This window comes from Hypomesus transpacificus, unplaced genomic scaffold, assembly GCF_021917145.1.
Source record: "Hypomesus transpacificus isolate Combined female unplaced genomic scaffold, fHypTra1 scaffold_55, whole genome shotgun sequence".
In the NCBI taxonomy this organism is placed as follows: domain Eukaryota; kingdom Metazoa; phylum Chordata; class Actinopteri; order Osmeriformes; family Osmeridae; genus Hypomesus; species Hypomesus transpacificus.
The window spans coordinates 123,809-142,269 of NW_025814032.1; the positions used below are offsets into that span (position 1 = coordinate 123,809).

General features: G+C 41.8%; 1 protein-coding gene across 6 annotated transcripts; it reads left to right on the plus strand.

The window, feature by feature from the left end:
• Nucleotides 1–270: 270 nt before the first annotated feature.
• On the plus strand, nt 271–18,084 carry LOC124465547 (zinc finger and BTB domain-containing protein 7C). 6 transcript variants are annotated; one of them, XM_047017395.1, is made up of 4 exons: nt 271–309; nt 531–620; nt 13,562–14,913; nt 16,353–18,084. In XM_047017395.1, the coding sequence occupies exons 3-4, from the start codon at nt 13,580–13,582 to the stop codon at nt 16,969–16,971; spliced, it is 1,953 nt and encodes a 650-aa protein (XP_046873351.1). In that variant the 5' UTR covers nt 271–309; nt 531–620; nt 13,562–13,579; the 3' UTR covers nt 16,972–18,084. The 6 variants fall into 6 exon arrangements, with proteins under 6 accessions (XP_046873351.1, XP_046873352.1, XP_046873350.1 ...); XM_047017396.1 differs by lacking the exon at nt 271–309 and adding an exon at nt 377–414; XM_047017394.1 differs by lacking the exon at nt 271–309 and having other exon boundaries at nt 445–620.
• The last annotated feature ends 377 nt before the right edge of the window (nt 18,085–18,461 follow it).

Consider the following 18,461-nt stretch of genomic DNA (forward strand, 5'->3'; position numbering starts at 1 on the left):
ACACACCCAACACACACAGATACAGCCCACTTACACTATCTGACTTCTTTTATTCTCCACTCCACTGCTTTTTTTGTTGGTTTAAACTTTGTAATTCATTTCTGACATATTTTAGCTCCCCCTGTCTGGCCTAGCTCCTGTATACTCCCAAAGCCCTAGCCCATGTTTTAGCCCCAACTCTGTTCCCTACTGCACGATGAATATGTCACTTTACTACCAGCCCCATCCTCAGCTTCAGCTCCAGACCCAAGAGCTAATTTTCAGGCAAGGCCTTTGCGTCACTCCCCTCCCCTCGGCACAGGTGGACATGTAAGGAATGCTTCCAAATACTTTTGGTTCAGAGGGAGGGGGTGTTGGCTGATGAGTGGGTGTGCACATTTGTTTTGTTCTGTTTTCTTAGATAACTGTTTTGTGGTAAGGTTCACTTTCCTCTTTCGAGTCAGTGACACACCTTCAGTGCAAATTTGAGCTCCTGTCTTCCTTACCCACCCTACCTCCCTCCTCTCTTTCTCTGTATCTCTCTCTCTCAGTTTCACATGCCTACCAGAGAGGATTGGATTTGTCTTCATGACAGGGACTGAGTGTGAGAGGAACTGAAATCCAAACGCCTCTTCTTAAAGGTCAGTAACGTCTCTACAGCTCGCTATTGCTATAGGGACTTCTCTTTATATATCCATTCTTCTATGGTCTAATACACTTGTCAGAGAATGTTTCACTCTTAGTGGGTCATGTTTCATGCTGTACATCTTAGGGAGCTACAGCATACCAGAGACACAGGTACCACACTATGGCCATGACTTACCTCAGGTCAGGGTGTATTATTTTCCAGTGGATGAAAAACCATTCAAATGCATTCAACTACAGTCACTTTTTCAGGATAACCACATTGGCAGAATTGTTTTATTTTGTGTTGTAGAGGTAAGTCAAATTAAAAGTCAAAACAGAAACAAAGAGTGGTTGAAAGGCACATGTATACAAGTACCGTTGTTAGAGGACTGTCTTAATTATAACATGGGTAAATGGAGCACATGATTGAGTTTGTAAAAATGTGTCTAGCTGTTATCATGTTCCTTTGAACTTAATGAGATTCTTATCTATGTCTGTCAGTGTACCACTCCAAAAATGTACAGGGTTTCAAGATTATTATTTTTTAAACAAATGTTCAATATTGTGTTATAAATGTCATGCATTTGAGAGTAGTACGTTTTGTAAAATAACAATCCGTCACTCACAAAGAGCACATTAAATGGCCATAAATGTGAACTTACTTCAAAACCATGCAACTTAGCTCCAGTAAGATGCTACAGTACAGTGATGGATACTTCATCTTTGTAGTTACTGACATATTACATTATTTATCAGTGTCCTCTGCCACACTGCACATTTCTCTACTGAAACACCATGCTAGTCCTTTGTTTCCTCCTGAACAAGACAAAAAGCAATAAGTTTACTTCTGAAGATCCAACCTTCTGACTGTCTTTCAGACACTGATCATTTGCAAGAGATTTTTTACACACATGCACTTACAAACAGCAGACGGATGATTTGATCCCAGATTGACAGAGCGGAAACACCCTATGTTTTCGCCATAGCAAAAAACTTTTCTGCAGTCCTATTTGCTGAGGTGAGGCCGGATCCACAGCCCTGAGTCGACCTAGGCCAACCTCACCCTGAGGGAACAGAGATTACCTGGGGATAGCTGGCAGCCACACCTCTCTGTCTACCGAACCAGACTCTAAGGTCTACACTTCTGCGCTCTCACTCTGACGAGGACTTTCTCTCGTCTGGAATCTGATCCCTGAGTTTCTTTTGTTAGGATAAGGAGACTTTAGGGGTGTGTTCACAAACAGAGCAGGAGTAGGCTAGCTTTATTTGAACAGGCTCCAAGAGAATGCAAAGCTTACTGTATCTTAACGCTCAAACAAGCATATCTACAGTCCTGAGCAGCTAGATGATGATAGCTGACAAAGCGATGGCTCTACCGATCTCTTTTGCCCCCCTCCACAGCCCTGTCAGAACTCTCCCACGGGCTGCCTTCCCTCCTTCCTGTATGTAATCAATAGTCAGAAGTGATGCACCAGTGTTATTGCATTCATGAGGGTGTAAAGGCACAGGTTCTGCTCTGCCGTGTTTGGTGAGTAAGCACCCGACCATCACAGATGAATTGAGGGTGGGAGGAGGCTTCAAGAGGGTGTCGTGGGTGGAAGGCCGAATATCTGCCAAAAAAACTGAGTTTGGGGGATTTGTGTACTTTGGTGTTATTCACGAAGCAAATGCCTTTCTCCAACCGCCAAACATGCTCACACACACCCAGTGATCATTCCTACTGTCATTCTGAACTCTCTCTTTAGTAATCAAGTGATTGACGTGCCAGTGTGTGTTGCATTGAATCCGTTTTCACAATTACACACTTGGGTAAAGTAATATTTAAAAGGGTTTCACATGCGAATTTGCTTAAGCCTGTCTGAAGCGCAAGGTATGCTCACTTATTTTTATTTTATTCCATGAAATGTAATTATTCCGACAAGCGTATTGAAAAGTATTATTACACTCTTTGTTGCAGCTCTGTATGTTAAGCAGATAAGAGCATAACAAGTTAATCTTCAGAAAAACCAAGACTGTGTACAATATTCCATTGGTTTCACTTTGTATCGTGAGAGGCCTACTGAGCATGTCAACCCCCCGCCCCCTTGATGTCTGCCTCTACTTGAATGTCTATAGCCCTCCGCTCTGTGCGTCCTTGAGATGCTTCAGCTATGTAGGTGTTTCCTGTGTGGCCAACATAATCTAAAATAGTCTTTGTAACCACTGACAACCCAGCTTTTCTAAGTGACACAGATCTCGCAAGGCATGATTTTCAAGCATTCAGGCACAAATTAAATTAAGAGATTCCAACACCGCTTGTGAGTATACCCTTGGTCCAACGTGAGAGAAAACTAATTTAGCATTGGATTAAAACAATACATATTTCATAATGTAAAGATTTGGGTTGAAGAAGTGGGTCCACCCACCTGTGTGAGAGGCAGAGAGGGACTGGGTGGCTGTTTAAAGGCATGAGTGTGTGGGCTAGCTGCATCTCTCACTACGGAAGGCAGCACTGATCCACCCACCCTTCCCAAACACACAATAGTTAACCTGATTCCTGAAACAACATGCCCTCTGTGCTCACTCACTCACATAGCGAGAGGATGGGGGTTTATTTGTAATGGGGCTATAAGAGGAGATGGCAGCAGGGGTCTTCTGAATGTGTGTTCTTGCTTCTGTATGTATGCGTATGTATGTGTACGTGTGAGCATGTTAGTGTGTCCGTAGCAGTATATGTGTGGGTATGTGTGCATGTGTGTGTTTGGCTGGCGTGACAGGCATCTGTCTCCCCTGCCCTGCAGCCTGGCTGGTTTTAATTAGGAGGTGCCAGAGAGCCCGAGGGCAGACAGAGGCTCTCCCGCCATGCTTGGCCTCCCCCTCGTTATCACCTCCGGGAGATGTCCTCACTCACCTCAACGCCTCACTCACACACACACATGCAAACGTACCATCTCTTATCGAACACAGGCAAGTGCACACACACATACACACACAAACACGTAAACACACTATCTCTCACAGAACACACACAGGCACCACACACACATATCCCTTGCTCAGGCCTTTCATAAAACTGATTATGGGACTACCTGTAAAATAACTTCTATCGACAATAGAAACCCACATCCAGACATACCTCATATAAGCTGTAAATACAAACTCATGCTGTCATTACAGAATGTACAGAATCATTCATCAATCTGCTGGATGAATTTGATATCCTTTTGGACTGGATTTAGAATGTGTGAAAAAGGCAAAAGAAACTATAAAGCAGGAATAGTTACTTACTGTAAGTCGCTCTGGATAAGAGCGTCTGCTAAATGACTGAATGAATAGATGGCAGCAAAAAGAGTTCCCAACTTCACTCACCTGATTGTAACTCTTGAAGCTGGGTTCAGGAATAACCTTAAGTAAAGAAGGCATGTGTTTATGTGTGTATGTGCTTGTGTATGTTAATGTTATCGTCTGTCCTTGGAGTTGGTTTAGCAGGAGAAAGAGAGTTCACAGCAGAAGGTTATCTATACCAACACTTCGTGAATGTTTATCAATCCCCTACAACCCAGTTTCTTGGTCTTTTCTTTCATCCTATCCACCCTGTCTCCTGCCCTTCTATCCCTCCCTACACCTCCATCTGCTTCTCCCTCTTGTCCCTTGTTTCAACCCCTCCTGATCCCAACCCCTCCTGGTCCCTCCCTCCCCTCCCTCTCTTTCTCCCTCCTTCCTGGGTGAGCCTGCTGGCGCCGGCAGCCCTGGTATGGCTGCCATGCTGAGAACCAGTGGGTGGCAGCAAACAGGTACTCCAGAGCCTGACACTTACTCAGCCTTCGGCCTCCTGGCCGCGAACACACTGTTCCTCCAGCCCTCAACCACGACAGCCTCCAAGCTGGACCAAATATATTTAACCCACTCACTCACTCACCAGGAGCATTGCAGGGATTTGATAAAGAAACAGTTTGGCAATTACAGTACTCGTCAAATCTTAAGCACCCAAGTTTTTTTTACACAAAATATGATCTTAAATAGTAGTTTTTTTGGTATTTGTGACTCAGTAAAAAGTGCAATGTTGGAGGAAATGCTTATTTAGACTATTCAAATGTTGTGTCTTAGCCTTTTTACTTTACTTTTTATTCTATTTGTGCATAGGTGGCTTGCACAGTCCTGTACATTAGACACAGTAAACTCGGGTTCATCTGTAGATTTAAATAAAATATGAAAATGTAGATTATGTATCTTTTTCCGATTGTCTAGTCGGTGCTGGTAGGTGAGAGAAGGTCAGACGGATACAATCTTTTTAACTTAACAATAATATTTTACTTACATATCGACATATCGATATACTAAACAAAAATTGTGTAGGGGGCCCTTTGATTGGCATGAAAAAATAATAAAAAATAATGCCAATTAAAGGGCCCCCTACACAATTTTTGTTTAGAGCCCCCAAAACCCTATGGCCGGTAGTGATCGGAGGGCAATACTCAAAAGCACATCACTGCAAAAGTTGCATAAATATGCAGGTTTCAGTGGACTCAACAAGAATTCTTTACTGGACACTGGACCATGCCATTTTGAGGATTTTATTCGACTGGTTGCCAATTGCATAAAAAAGTGCTCTATGTGATGTCATACAGGAAATTCTCACGGCCCAGGTGTTCCTCTTATGCAATGCCCATCTTTGGAAAGTGTCTTTTCATCACGGAACACTGAAGTTCTGTAAACCCAGAATGCTAGGAGACAGACAGAAGAACATAATGTTGACGTGGACAGTTGTTGTTGTAGATATATGGAATATATATTTTCCGAGGTCGTTGTCTGGCTGATGCAGTTGCCATAGATATTGTGTTCACCCTTAAATGAAAAATAGGAACTTGACTTCCAACACAATCTGGCATAGTCTTTAGAGACGGCACTCTTAACTTTTCAGTCTCACTTTCTCTTTCCTTCTCTTACTATTTCCCTCTCCCACTTTCTCCCTCCCATCCACTTCTTCTCTCAGTACACAGCTCTGCCCTCTCTGAGTTTGAAGAATAAGAGTGCCCTCGTCTGTTTTCTTTGCTGACACCCCTGTTGGCCAGAGCTTGACTGTCAACATATTGGGCAAAGTAAACTCCTACCTTTAACCTGATTCTCTGTTCTCTGAGTCAGACAGAGAAAGTATACTCTGCTTATTCGTATTTCCTTTCTATACTTCACTAGGGTGGAGCACAAAGCATGAATTAATGTTTGCTCACCCTTCACCCTTCATTATTTTGGCTCCAGTGGTCTTGACACCTGTTTTTTTTTCTTCAACAATAGTATGATCCCTATATGAAAAATCAGTTGTAAGACACACAGCCCAATAATCTACTGTACATTCAGTTCTTGTAAAACCCTCACCTCTGTGTGTTTTATGTTAGCCCTTTGAATAAGACTTGTAGTTTCCTGTAGTGCCCTAAAATAAAACAATTATGTGTATTGCCTTGAGGGATGTGAAGGAGGCAATGCTTATCAGTCTCTCTGTCTGTCTGTCTGTCTGTCTTTCTGTCTGCTTGCTTGTCTGCCTGCTGGGAACAGGAAGTACTTTACAGGGTTCGGTGTGCGAGAGTACTGCCCCAGATTACATTCAGATTACCATACAGTACGTACCAATGTCATCTCACAGACAGACTACGTTTAACACAAACAGTTCCTGAGCTTCTGACTGACACCTACTGACTGTATTCAATATACCGTAGTCTATCATTGCTGGCAACAGGTAGCCTTTTAACCTATGTTATAGGTTAAAAGTTACAGTTCTCTTGGTAACTATCATATATGAATTAAGTGTATAATATGTATTTTTTTAATCCCATACTGTCCAGTTTGTTGAATATCTTCAAAATTGCTCAAGTGAAATCCTAAACCTACCCTAGCAAAGCCAGTGTATAACACAAATGCAAAGAAATGATTTTACAATATGATAAGAGTTTTAAGTGTGTGAAATGAAAGTTCTAGTTAGGATCAAACATGCACTTGTGTTTTCATTTTTGTGATAGAGAAGAATGAATGACAATGCCTGTTTTTGACAGACACTGAGTTTTCCACCTTGATCTTAACATCATAAAACAGAGAATCCAAGCCGATCTACACATATTTTCCTTTGTGAACAGGCAAGTGACATAAATAGTCTTCCAAACTTGTTTCATTTCTTCAGTTTTTTTCTTATTTTTCCCTAGTTCTCCCTAAACAACCCTTTCCCGTTTCACCCCACTCCTTCCATACTGAAATCCACTCTAACAAAACTAAAAATTCATTTTGTCTGACCTAAATCAGAGGGTGTCTGCGCCATAAGCTTATTACACACTACGCTTAAACTTGTGTTGTGGAGGAGGATGGGGTATTATTATCTTTTAGCTACCCACCCTGCTATAAAAACTAGTGGTGCGACATCTCCACATTGCAGTGTGGCTGCCCTCCCTCTTGCCTACTCTCAACTACACACACAAGGCTGCCTCCCTGCTTGCCTGTTTGCCTCACTGCTGGAAAGTCCATACTCTAGCTGCTCACCAGTCCGTTCCTGACCAAGACAGCTCCAATTTCTTCAGTTTCAGTTGTTTCACGCTGTTGTACCGTTTACTTAGATTTGCTACTGGATAGTCCCTTTTTTGTGAATGGCCGTCCGGGGATGTGTGAGGAGCTTGTGAATGGACTGACAGACAGCGTAGGCATCAACGTAGACAAGGCAATGTCGAGAGGTCACGCAGCACCTGTGGTGTAGTCTTGGAATGAAAAGAAACACGCAAGGATAATTAAAAGGTAAATACGGTAGGTGACATCTGAGACTTTTCCTCTCCCGGTAATCTCCTACATACTTCTTGGAATGCTGTGAAACAAATCTTGACGTGTTGATTTTTATGTTGATGCCAGGGCATGCGCTCTGTGAGTGTCTGTGTGTGTTTGTCTTAAGTCTTTGTAAGATGTTTATGTTGTACAGTTGGTGTACTTGTTCACTGTGTGTTAGTGTATTGGAGTGCTACAGTATGTGTTGTAGACTATGAGTGTTGGTTATAAGTGTTTCACCCAGATGCTAACACACTGACAGCAGATCAGAGTGTGTTTACTTATCTGATGACTCACATAATTATTTGGGTAGGACTGGAGACACTGTTTAAAGAAAATGAAGGTGCCACAGTCTTAGTTTTAATAAAAATGCAGAAGCAACATGCATGGTGATTTAGAATTTTAAACATAGTCTGACGGAAAAAAAAAAAATTGCGGGGTGGTTTAGTTTTGAAATAGGAGAACTGTTAAGGCTTGTGGGCAAGTGATTCAGTTACTGAAACACAGTACTGACATGTATAGTCCATAATAGTGAAAACCATTATTTAAACTATAAACATTTTCAATTTTTTTCATGTATATATATGTATAATCAATATGCCATATAGTAAAATGTGGTTTAAATTATATATTTGTTCTGCCATTGCTGTCCTTCGTGCCACAACCAGTATTAAAATACAAGATTAAGTTCTTAGTGTGACATAATTGAAAAATGTAGTTGTTTCCTTGAAAGAAGCGGTAAATCTAGACTCGTAGACAGTCGGCAACTCGAGTATTAAAGAATAAAGAATACTCTACCCTGTGTTGAAAAAGGGAAGATTTAGTGAAGTCACTGATCTTTTCACGAGATTACCATATGTGACACTATCACAAAAATATCTTGCAGTTTATTATTTTCAAATAAATGTACTGTAAGTTGGTACAATAGAGTATGCCCATATTTCATTTGTATATACAAAACAAACATGAATTACATCCTTTTTACTTGTCTCTCCCATGTCAAATTTATTTAGATCTCTCTTTTTTTTTTCTTAGACAGAAAGACAGATTGAAGGGAAAGAGATAAGAAGGACAAACATCACAAAGTGGGAAAAATGGGATTCTATCTCCTTATAAACATGTGAACTGTACTGTTTTACAAACCGTAGTGGTTCAATCTTTGCCACTAAAACAGCTTCACTGAGTGAAACAGATAATGGTGTGAGGCTGCAGGTTCCCCTCAAGGCTAGATTGAATGCATACACTTGTGAGAATGATCCACACTCCGTAAAACATCCATCTCGACTTTATTCCATATTTGAATGAATAATGATTGATGTTATAATTTGCATCAATGTCTCAACAGTGTTCTGAATCCTCCTGATATTTAATCCTATGTAAAGTAACAGTATTTTAACATACACCATGAACATGACTTATGACATTTTCCCACGCACCTGGGGTCAATGTATCAAACTCTGTGTGAATTCATCCGTTAAAGTATGCATTCGGGGAAAACTGGAAAACCCGGTACGCAATGTTTTTCTCAGATTTATGAACACTTAATACGCAACAGATATCACACGTTTGTCTTAGATTACACTTAACTTGTGATTGTGCACACGTGAACGAGCTAGTAGTCCACACCCCGTCAACTCCCATATTTGACCTTACATGGTTTTTGAAACGCCCATAATTTGTCAGGCTTCTCAATAAACTTCTCAATTAATCCATTGTGAACAATGAATGATTCTAAATGAGAAATAGCTTAAGCAACAACAACAACAAAAACTGTGAAAAAGATCAACTTTACTGAATGTGAAATGGCGATCTTAATTAGCGAAATAGTTGGAGGAGGAGAATCTTATTAGATGGCCTAAGGCTAGCAGTTTTTGAGCTTTGATGGAGTAAAAATGTTTTCGATGTACAAAAAATGAAAGCATCAACAAATTGTGCCCTTATCGTAACATGTTTGCAGTCGATAGCACTGATTACATTTGGGAAACCGGTTTTCGGCAACGCATTCATGTTGGCCTGGGCTGTGTTTCCCACACATGCTTGTAATGAGTAGGCTAATCTACGAGCTATCAAGAGCTACGAATTTTCAAAAGCCACTTTAGCTACGATGGCATTGGGAAACGGCCCGTAAAGCTAAGATCCGTCGTACGATGGATTCTACGATCAACGCAGGTTTTTAGGATGCTTTCGGGAAACGTAGCCCAGGTCAACCGCAGTGTAAGGGGATCTAACGTAGGGTAATTTAAGACAGACGGATCATGTCATCCCAAACCTCGGGCATCACAAGACTGAGGGTGGATTGGTTTATCCCCGACCTCTCTGCCAGCTCCCACTGAAAAGTCCCAGTTGCAGAGAACTTTTACAGTCGATTCGCTTCACTTTGGTTTGACTTTTGATGGGCATTTCCAACTCACTCAGTAAAGAGGTTGAAAAATGGCTCTCGGATATCTGATTCACAAACCAGCCATCATTGTGGGCCAAGACTGCACAATCCCTGAACTCCCGCTCACCTAATGCTGGGGACACACTAAACGATTTTTTTTAACCTTAATATTTTCAAACTGTGAGAGACCACAAACATGAAAAAAAAACAAAAAATACTAGATTTAGCCGTTTTACTCCTACAGTGTGTGGTGTGCCATGATTTGACAAAGACAGCACACCACACACAAACAGATTTCCAACCCGTGTCCCGACTGTTAACACAAGAAATCTCACAATATCTGTCGAGACAAAAGAATAAGCATGGCGGACTATATGCAGGAATAAATTGCGATGATAAGTGTTTTGCGATGATAAGGAATTATTTTCACAGAAAATTCACGGAAAAAATAAAAGGGTTTGCTGTTGCCACAAATCAATTACATTTCATTTTGTGTTGCGCCTTGACTCCGTTTGTTATGCTTCTGTATTCTCTCAGCTTGCTTTCTGATTGGATATTGTTTCGTTTCACGTGATAAACTCGGGGTTTGTCCTCCGGGTTCCACCCACACATAAGGATTTCTGATCGCAAATATTCAACATGTTGAATATTTAGGATTCGCCATCGGGGCGTCTCCGACGTCCTTCCGAACAGATTCGGTCGCTCTTGACACACCTCACACCAAGGGAACATCTAAAATAATCTGTAGAACCATCAAGATAATCGGGACGTTACCTAGGATTGTCGGAAGGGGCGAAATCGACCCGATTATCCTGTAGTGTGTCCACAGCATTAATCTCCTATTGGCGATCTCCTCCAAAAGCGATAAAGTATTGCTTACCGATTGTATAATAGCCGTAGCCTATATCACTTTTGGTTTAACTCATTTGTGGCCTAAATTCACACGTTTTCTGTCTGGATAAATAGTTGAGACAATATCGAGAACAATTTGCATAATTTAGCCTAAACAATTAACTCCCATTGCAGATCAAGTAGAACTGTCATTTGTCATGCATGAACTTTCTCTCTACCTTTCGGTCACTATGCGTCGCTATATCACATCTCAAAACATAGCCTTCGCATGGGTTATAAAGCGTGCAGAGGTCAACGTAAACTCACAAGTGTTTTTTCATAAATCTGAAACTGTGTAGAAACACCCGTACACATGTTTCTGCATCCATATTCATGCGTACCCGCCTCTGTACATTTTGCCCGTTTTATTCATCAGTGAAGGGAAGGATATATATTTTGTTTGACTAGTGTTGCACACTCAGATTAATCTATTTCAGAACTAGAATGTAATTATCATCTCATCCAATCTATTCTACAAACATATTTTTGTATCTGAAGATCCTTGGAAACTAGAACATTTTTGACTGCATGATATGGATGGTGTTTTATCAAAAACAATTGGAACAAAGTCATTAAAAGGGGCCCCGCAAATATACATCCAACCCATCCATCCATGCATGCCTCTCATTTGTATCTACTGTCAAGAAACTGTGTTGGGCATTGATGGCATAACTCTGTACTGTACATGCAAATGGTTTCTGGACAATGTGAATAACAGCATCAATCTATGTATACTGAGGTAAATATCATTATCATAAATTAATCTGTATGAACACATTTGCTCTCAGAGTCCCCTGCAATAGACACATGTTTATAAGTCAAAACAATGGTTCAACCTGACAGGGTTGATCTGGTGGCTCTATCCAGTCAGTCATCCAACGTTGTGCCGGTCAGGGACACAGGCTGCCCCATTATCCTCTGTCTAGCCTCTGTCCACTGGCACTAATGATGAGGCTGCCACAGGATCACGCTGTAAAGCACAGAGGAGTTGACACTTAAGTGTCAGGAAAGGCATCTTTACCTGGATGATGGTGAAGTCGCAGTCATTTGAGACTGGTCTTTCCACTCCATGGGTTGATTAGGACAACTGTATCAATCAAGAAATCAGTTTTAATCAATTAACTGAACTTCTAAATCAGTAAGTGGGTACGTCATAAGCAATATGTATTTTTTTCTTTATTTTATGATTAAAATATTAGAGGTGTGATTTCACTTTGTACAGTGTTTTTTACCAAGATACATTAGGGTGAGATTTTCAAAATCTCCAAGAGGAAGGAGAGAGAGCAAGAGAAAGAAATACAGAGATAAAAAAAAACAGAAACGCCTTTTCAGGGCCTTTCACCATAGGTTGAGATCTCTGCTGTTCCTACCCTATTGTGTAAGGGTGGAAAGGAGAGGGAGAGGGGGGTTGGAAAGAGTTAAGGGCAGTTGGGTGATGAAATGGTGCATTAAGACCTTGTGGTGGGAAAGTTGTGCCCTCCGCCCCTCCCTGCCCATGTGGCACATCCTCCTCAGATCCTCTCCACATTGTAATTAGGGACCGGGTTAGTGTGTCTGGTGGAGGGGGTGGGGGGAGGGACACACACACATTACCCCCCCCCTCCCCCCCGTACACACACACACACACACACACACCCTCCTTCTCTTCTCTTATCCACTCCGTTGTTCTAAGCTCAGTTCTATTGTTTGACTTGGCTGGCTGTTCCAGGGAGGGGCGACCGCGAGGCTGTTTGTGCAACCTGTTAGGGAACCTTTGAGGACATACAATCCTATTTTTCTCCCCCCTCTTCAGTGGAGATTCTTTCACCTTGCAGTGACTGTCCATGGTTCTCAACACACAGAGCAAATTCAGTCAAGTAGACCTCGCTGGAGTGAAAATATGTGTGTTTGCTGTGACCTCAAAACCTCATCTCCAGCATTAGCTCAGGTCTAGCTAAGCTAACACTATCCATCTCATCTGTCCATCATATCTGTCTCTTTGTTAACCTTAGTTAGCATCCTTTGACATGGTACGATGGACCACCTAGTATTTATCAACATTACCCACTTCTAACAACAAGACTGGACATTTGACTGTATTTAGTAAACAATTCCTACAATCCAACAAACATGCTTAACCATACAACTGTTCCAGCAAACCCTTTGCTCCAACCTGTCATGTTGTATCTCATTGTCTCTTATAGGCATTTCCATCATGTAGAAACTGTGTCAGATTTATCATCATAGCTACAGTTCCCTAGCAACAAGATAAAGAATACTATACATTTTATTGGTTGCTGAGTATCATTTTACCTAGTGATAAACTACAAACTATGTTCCTGAGATAGTTTTAAGGTAACGCAATTGCTGGGTCACTTGGATGCAGTCAACAAGGCAGTCGTGGTCAAGCTGCTTATGTGATCATCAAGAGCAGGTTTAAAATCTATTCATACACTTAAATGAGGGAGAAAATGCAGCATCCATTTTATCCATTGAATCAACAGGTCCAACACAAATGCTGAATATTGTATAAAAAGAAAACCAAGAGATTCAATAGATTAGAATTTCTGTAGTGCCCCATTAATCCTGACAATGTGTTTGGGAATATTTTTTATCATCTTGAGTGGAATCTTCCCCTTTTTCTGTCGTCTCTTCCACATCTGACCACATTAGCTTGCAAGCTATACCTAAATTATGTCTGATCACTCATTTGATATCAGACAGGTGAAAAACACACATGCATGCACACACACATACACAGGTTCGCCCATAATGTTTAAATCCTCATTGTGTAGAAATCCGACAAAAATATGTTTTTTCCACATAGAGCTAAAGAAACTGATTACCATTCTGTTATGTATTATCAGCAGGATTTAACGTCTCTGTTGTTCTATGGCTCTCTAATAATCTTTCTTTTATCCTGTGTTGCAGCATAAAGCCAGCCAGAGCATGGCCCACAGTGTGGAGGACCTTATAGGGATTCCCTTCCCCAACCACAGCAGTGACGTCTTGTGCTGCCTCAACGAGCAGCGGCGTGATGGCCTGCTGTGTGACGTGGTGCTCATTGTCCATGACCAGGAGTACCGCACGCACCGCTCAGTCCTGGCCGCTTGCAGCCAGTACTTCAAGAAGCTCTTCACTGTGGCGAATGATGGGGGCAGCGAGCACCATACCGCTGTCTACGAGATTGACTTTGTGGCCCCGGAGTCATTGACAGCTATCTTGGAGTTTGCCTACACGTCCACACTGACAGTGACAGCATCCAATGTGAAGGAGATTCTAAGCGCAGCACGCATGTTTGAGATCCCTTGTATCATTAACGTGTGTCTGGAAATAATGGACTCTGGTGGGGGAAGAGATGGACGAAGAGAGGAGGACGAAGAGGACGAGGAGGAAGAGGACTTGGAGGCAGATGAAGACGATGAAGAAGATGAGGAGGAAGAGGAGGACATTGAGGAGTCCAGGAAAGGTATGCAGGAAGACCACGAGGATTCCACCAGCGAGAGATCCACAAAATCTTCAGAGAGTCAGGGTGTGTCAACCCCTACAAAGCAAGTGGACAGTCCCCCCAGCACCTCTCAGTACCAGACACAATACCAGACCCAGAGGGAGAGGACATCCCAGGACACAGATTCCATCTGTAGGAAGACCAGCGAGAAAGACAGCATGGAGAGCCGAACTCTCAAAGACTTTTCCATAGAGTCACTGCTTCAGGAAGGGCTGTATCCTCGGATACCAGTCCTGGACAGGAGTTCCAGCTTCTCCCCCTTACTCCCTGGGTTCTACCCCCCCATGTGGGCCTCCGAGTTCCCAGGCATCTCCCAGCACATTATGGAGCCTGGCCAAAGCCACCTGTCCTCGCATCCTCCCTACCCCCCCCAGCCCGAGGCCTGCCCCCTGAATCTAGCCGTCAAGAAAGAGGTCATCAAGGAGGAGCCGAAGGAGGATGTCCCATCCAACGTTCTCCATGGCAACTTTCTGAAAGACTTTGTGAGCTCGGGCTTGGGCGTGGTTGGATACGGGGGGACAGATGGTCACCTGGGGCAGGTGAATGATGAGGCAGACTTCCGCTCCTACCTGGGATTTCTAAGTGCTTCCCACCTGGGGGCGCTGTTCCCCCCATGGCAGCTGGAGGAAGAGAGGAAGATGAAGCCCAAAGCCTCCCAACAGTGCCCCATCTGCAACAAGATCATCCAGGGGGCCGGAAAGCTGCCACGACACATGAGGACCCACACTGGAGAGAAGCCTTACATGTGCACCATTTGTGAGGTGCGCTTCACCAGGTAGGAAGACTCTAATATTTAATATTATACTACTCAAATATTTAATATATATATATATTAGTGGTGGGCATAGAATAATTTTTTTAATATACATTAATCTCACTGTAATCTTGGCGTTAATCTAGATTAATCTAGATTAAAATGGCTCATTTGAATTCCGCCGAAGGCATTCAGAATATGTGTGCTACCCAAGTAATGACTAAAAGTAAGTATTTGAGAACGGGTTTCTCAAGCCAGGTGGCGCATTTCGACCAGGGGCTCATCTCCTGTTTCCAAAATGCATCACAAACTGCTTGAGAAAGCTGTTCTACTATGATAATTGGTGATGAAAATAAATTATGTTCAATAAGATGTACTTGTGTTTATTAACTGTTTATTAGATTAGTTAGCTTGGCTGATAGAGCTGTGCTAACGGGTTTGCCTGGGTTGCACTCAAACATCGTAGTTTGACGACGACTCTTCCCCTGCGCTACATCAGTGCTTGGCCCGGCATCTTCCGCATTAGCTAAGGGATGCTTTGCGTTTAGGTGGTATTTGAGACTGGAAGAACTCCTACAGTAAACTAATTCCGCATAGCACAAGGTGCAAATAACATTAGTCTTGTCGACGTTTCCATTGGGAAGCTTCTTAAAAATACATTTTCCCTGAAGCAAACCAGGCGGCTTCATAGCTGCATCCATGTTAGCACATCACGTTTGATGTGAAAATTTCATACACAAGGCATACACACAGGTTCGAAGACTTGTTCTTTCCCCCTACAGTGCAATTCCGCTAGGTATACATCCGCGCTAAAATCTCAAGGTGAAAGTCATCATAGCTTGCGTAGTAGCCTATAGACCCAGCTCCCAACCCAACTTTGAGAATAGATTAACGGCAATATTTTTTGAATCGCCCGATAAGAGTCTCACGTTAACACAGCACGTTAACGCCGATAACTGACCACCACTAATATATATATACTGTATATATAAAATTTCCATAACATGTCCATGAAAAATGCATGTACATATGCATGTTTGGTAGCATATTTACAGTTTATTGTCATGTTAAATGTGTCATAGATTGTGGACATGAGAAAGACAAAGGTGAATAAAGGGGATGTTCATGTGGTTCTAGTGTGAGATGGTTATCTGTTGTTTAATCTCAATACCACATGTGACCTTCAGACTGGAAACCCCCCTCATTTGCTTCTTTGTATTAGTAACCTCAATCCCCTACTTCCTGTCTCTCTACTGGTTTAGTTAAAGCTGTCATATAGCAGCTCACAGAACACACACTGATTTTGTTCACCACGGAAATATACTTCCTCGCCAAAAACATAGAATCAGAGAAAGAATCGTTTTCATCTGCAAAAGTAAATGCAATTTACTTTCACAAACATGTGAAAAGACAGAAAGTGTCTTGAATGAAAAGACTGATTCCTCTCTTTCTCTCCCCAGACAAGACAAACTGAAGATCCACATGCGGAAGCACACAGGAGAGCGACCCTATATCTGCCTCCATTGCAACTCCAAATTTGTCCACAACTATGACTTGAAGAACCACCTTCGTATTCACACAGGGGTGAGGCCTTACCAGTGCGAGCACTGCTACAAGAGCTTCACCCGCTCTGACCACCTGCACCGCCACATCAAGAGGCAGAGCTGCCGCGTCTCGCGCCCTCGGCGGGGACGCAAGCCTGCCACTTGGCGCACAGCCAAGAACTTCCTGTGCCCTCCTCCATCCAGCTACCACCTGGAGGAGAAGGGACTACCTGGCAGCTGCAGAGTCGTGACATCCTCACCAGGGATCAAAGGTCACAATGGTGGGGAGATGCGTGAGTTAGGAAGCACAGGTCTGGCCTACAAGGATTTTGACAGTGATAACAGGGAGAGGAGAGAGGGGAAGAGGGTAGAAAAGAAACACTTAATGGAGGAGGTGGGGAGGCCGAGAGGCGTGTTCACCTTTGCCTTGTCAGGGGAGGAGGTCCTCAGTCACCCTCAATTTTATTCCACAACCCCTGATCCTTGGACCATGAGACTGGAACGTGCCCCGCCCATCCCTGAGCCGTCCAACTGAACTCAGACACAGAGTTCACTAGTTAAAGATCTATCCCTCCAACTGTGCAAAGACAAGGGTGAAGTCATGAGAATTTAAGGGTAGTGATGTCATCATACACAACATGCTGAGCATGTTGAACATGCTCAACATAAGGGGTCATCTCTTTTAGGTATTCTTTGATAGAAATTGTGAGGGGGAAAAAATGCAATCTTCTCTTTTGCCATTTAAAAAAAATAATTATTATACACTTTTTATTTATTTTTATCATCACTTCAAAATGGATAAATGCGTCCAGTTGGGGTAGGACCTCGTGGTTTACAATGCTGTTCGAAACATTTACTGAAACACTCCTATCCTGTAGAAATTACTTTGACATTACTTACAAAACAACTTAGAATACAATTTAACATTTGTCATGTAATGAAACAATCAATTATTCTCAGGACACAACATAGGATTATTGACTACAATGAATGTAAAACCATTAAGGGTGTTCTGATCGGACTGCAGATATTTATAAGAAATCTATCACAGATTTGTAAATTGTGATTTAATGAGCATGTTCAACATGTTTACAAACAGGGTATTTGACAGTTTCTAATTTCCTTTGAATATTATCCAGCATGATGACAAACATGAAAATTACTCCACTAAGTCAAGACCATTCAAAACTTGTTTATACTTTTGTACTGTTTTGTTCTCATCTAAGCTTCTGTCTGCACTATTGTAAATATATAAATAATGTTTTACAGATTTACCATTATGATATATACTGATGTATCGATGCTGAAATTGGTATTGATCTTTATTAATAGAAAAACTATCCAAAGATGTGGAGTTTTCAGTTGTTTTTCATGCTTATGCGTTTCTTCAAAGGACAAAAATGTATGTTTGTCACAGGCTAATTGCGCTTTAGCTTTGTACTGCCAGTGTTTTCTGCAGTAATATTGAAAAGGGTTTTTGCCCTGTTTTTATGAACTTGTTCTCCTCAGATTTATGTATAAATATTGTTATTCTGAAATTGTTTTAATCAAATGGGAAACTATTTTCTTGCTATTTATGCATATTTAAATAAGCCTTGGCTATATTTTGCAAATCTGTTTTATAAATACACTACTTGTTGGAAATCGACTTGGATCTGAGTGTCAACTTCATTATCCAGAAAAGTATGTGTGTGAGTATGTGTATGTCTTTATACAGTTTGTGTCTTTGTGTATGTGTGTATGTTTGTGTGTAAATGTAGAGAGAGAGAGAGAGAGAGAGAGAGAGAGAGAGAGAGAGAGAGAGAGAGAGAGAGAGAAAAGAACAACATGAAAATGTTGATGAAAAAATGATCAAGATTGGGAAAATTCTGTAAAATCAATTGAAAAAGCTCTAATCAAAAATACATATAATTTATTAAACAGAATTTATGAAGAAACTATTATTTATGCTTTGACAAATTCTAAATGAATTTAGCCCATGAGTCCTCTGATCCCCTGAGTCCCTGTGAATGTTTCACATCTATT

Coding starts and splice junctions, on each gene's coding strand:
- LOC124465547 (XM_047017395.1), top strand. CDS start 13,580: ATGGCCCACAGTGTGGAGGACCTTATAGGGATTCCCTTCCCCAACCAC. Junction 14,914..16,352: donor TGTGAGGTGCGCTTCACCAG/GTAGGAAGACTC, acceptor TTCTCTCCCCAG/ACAAGACAAACTGAAGATCC.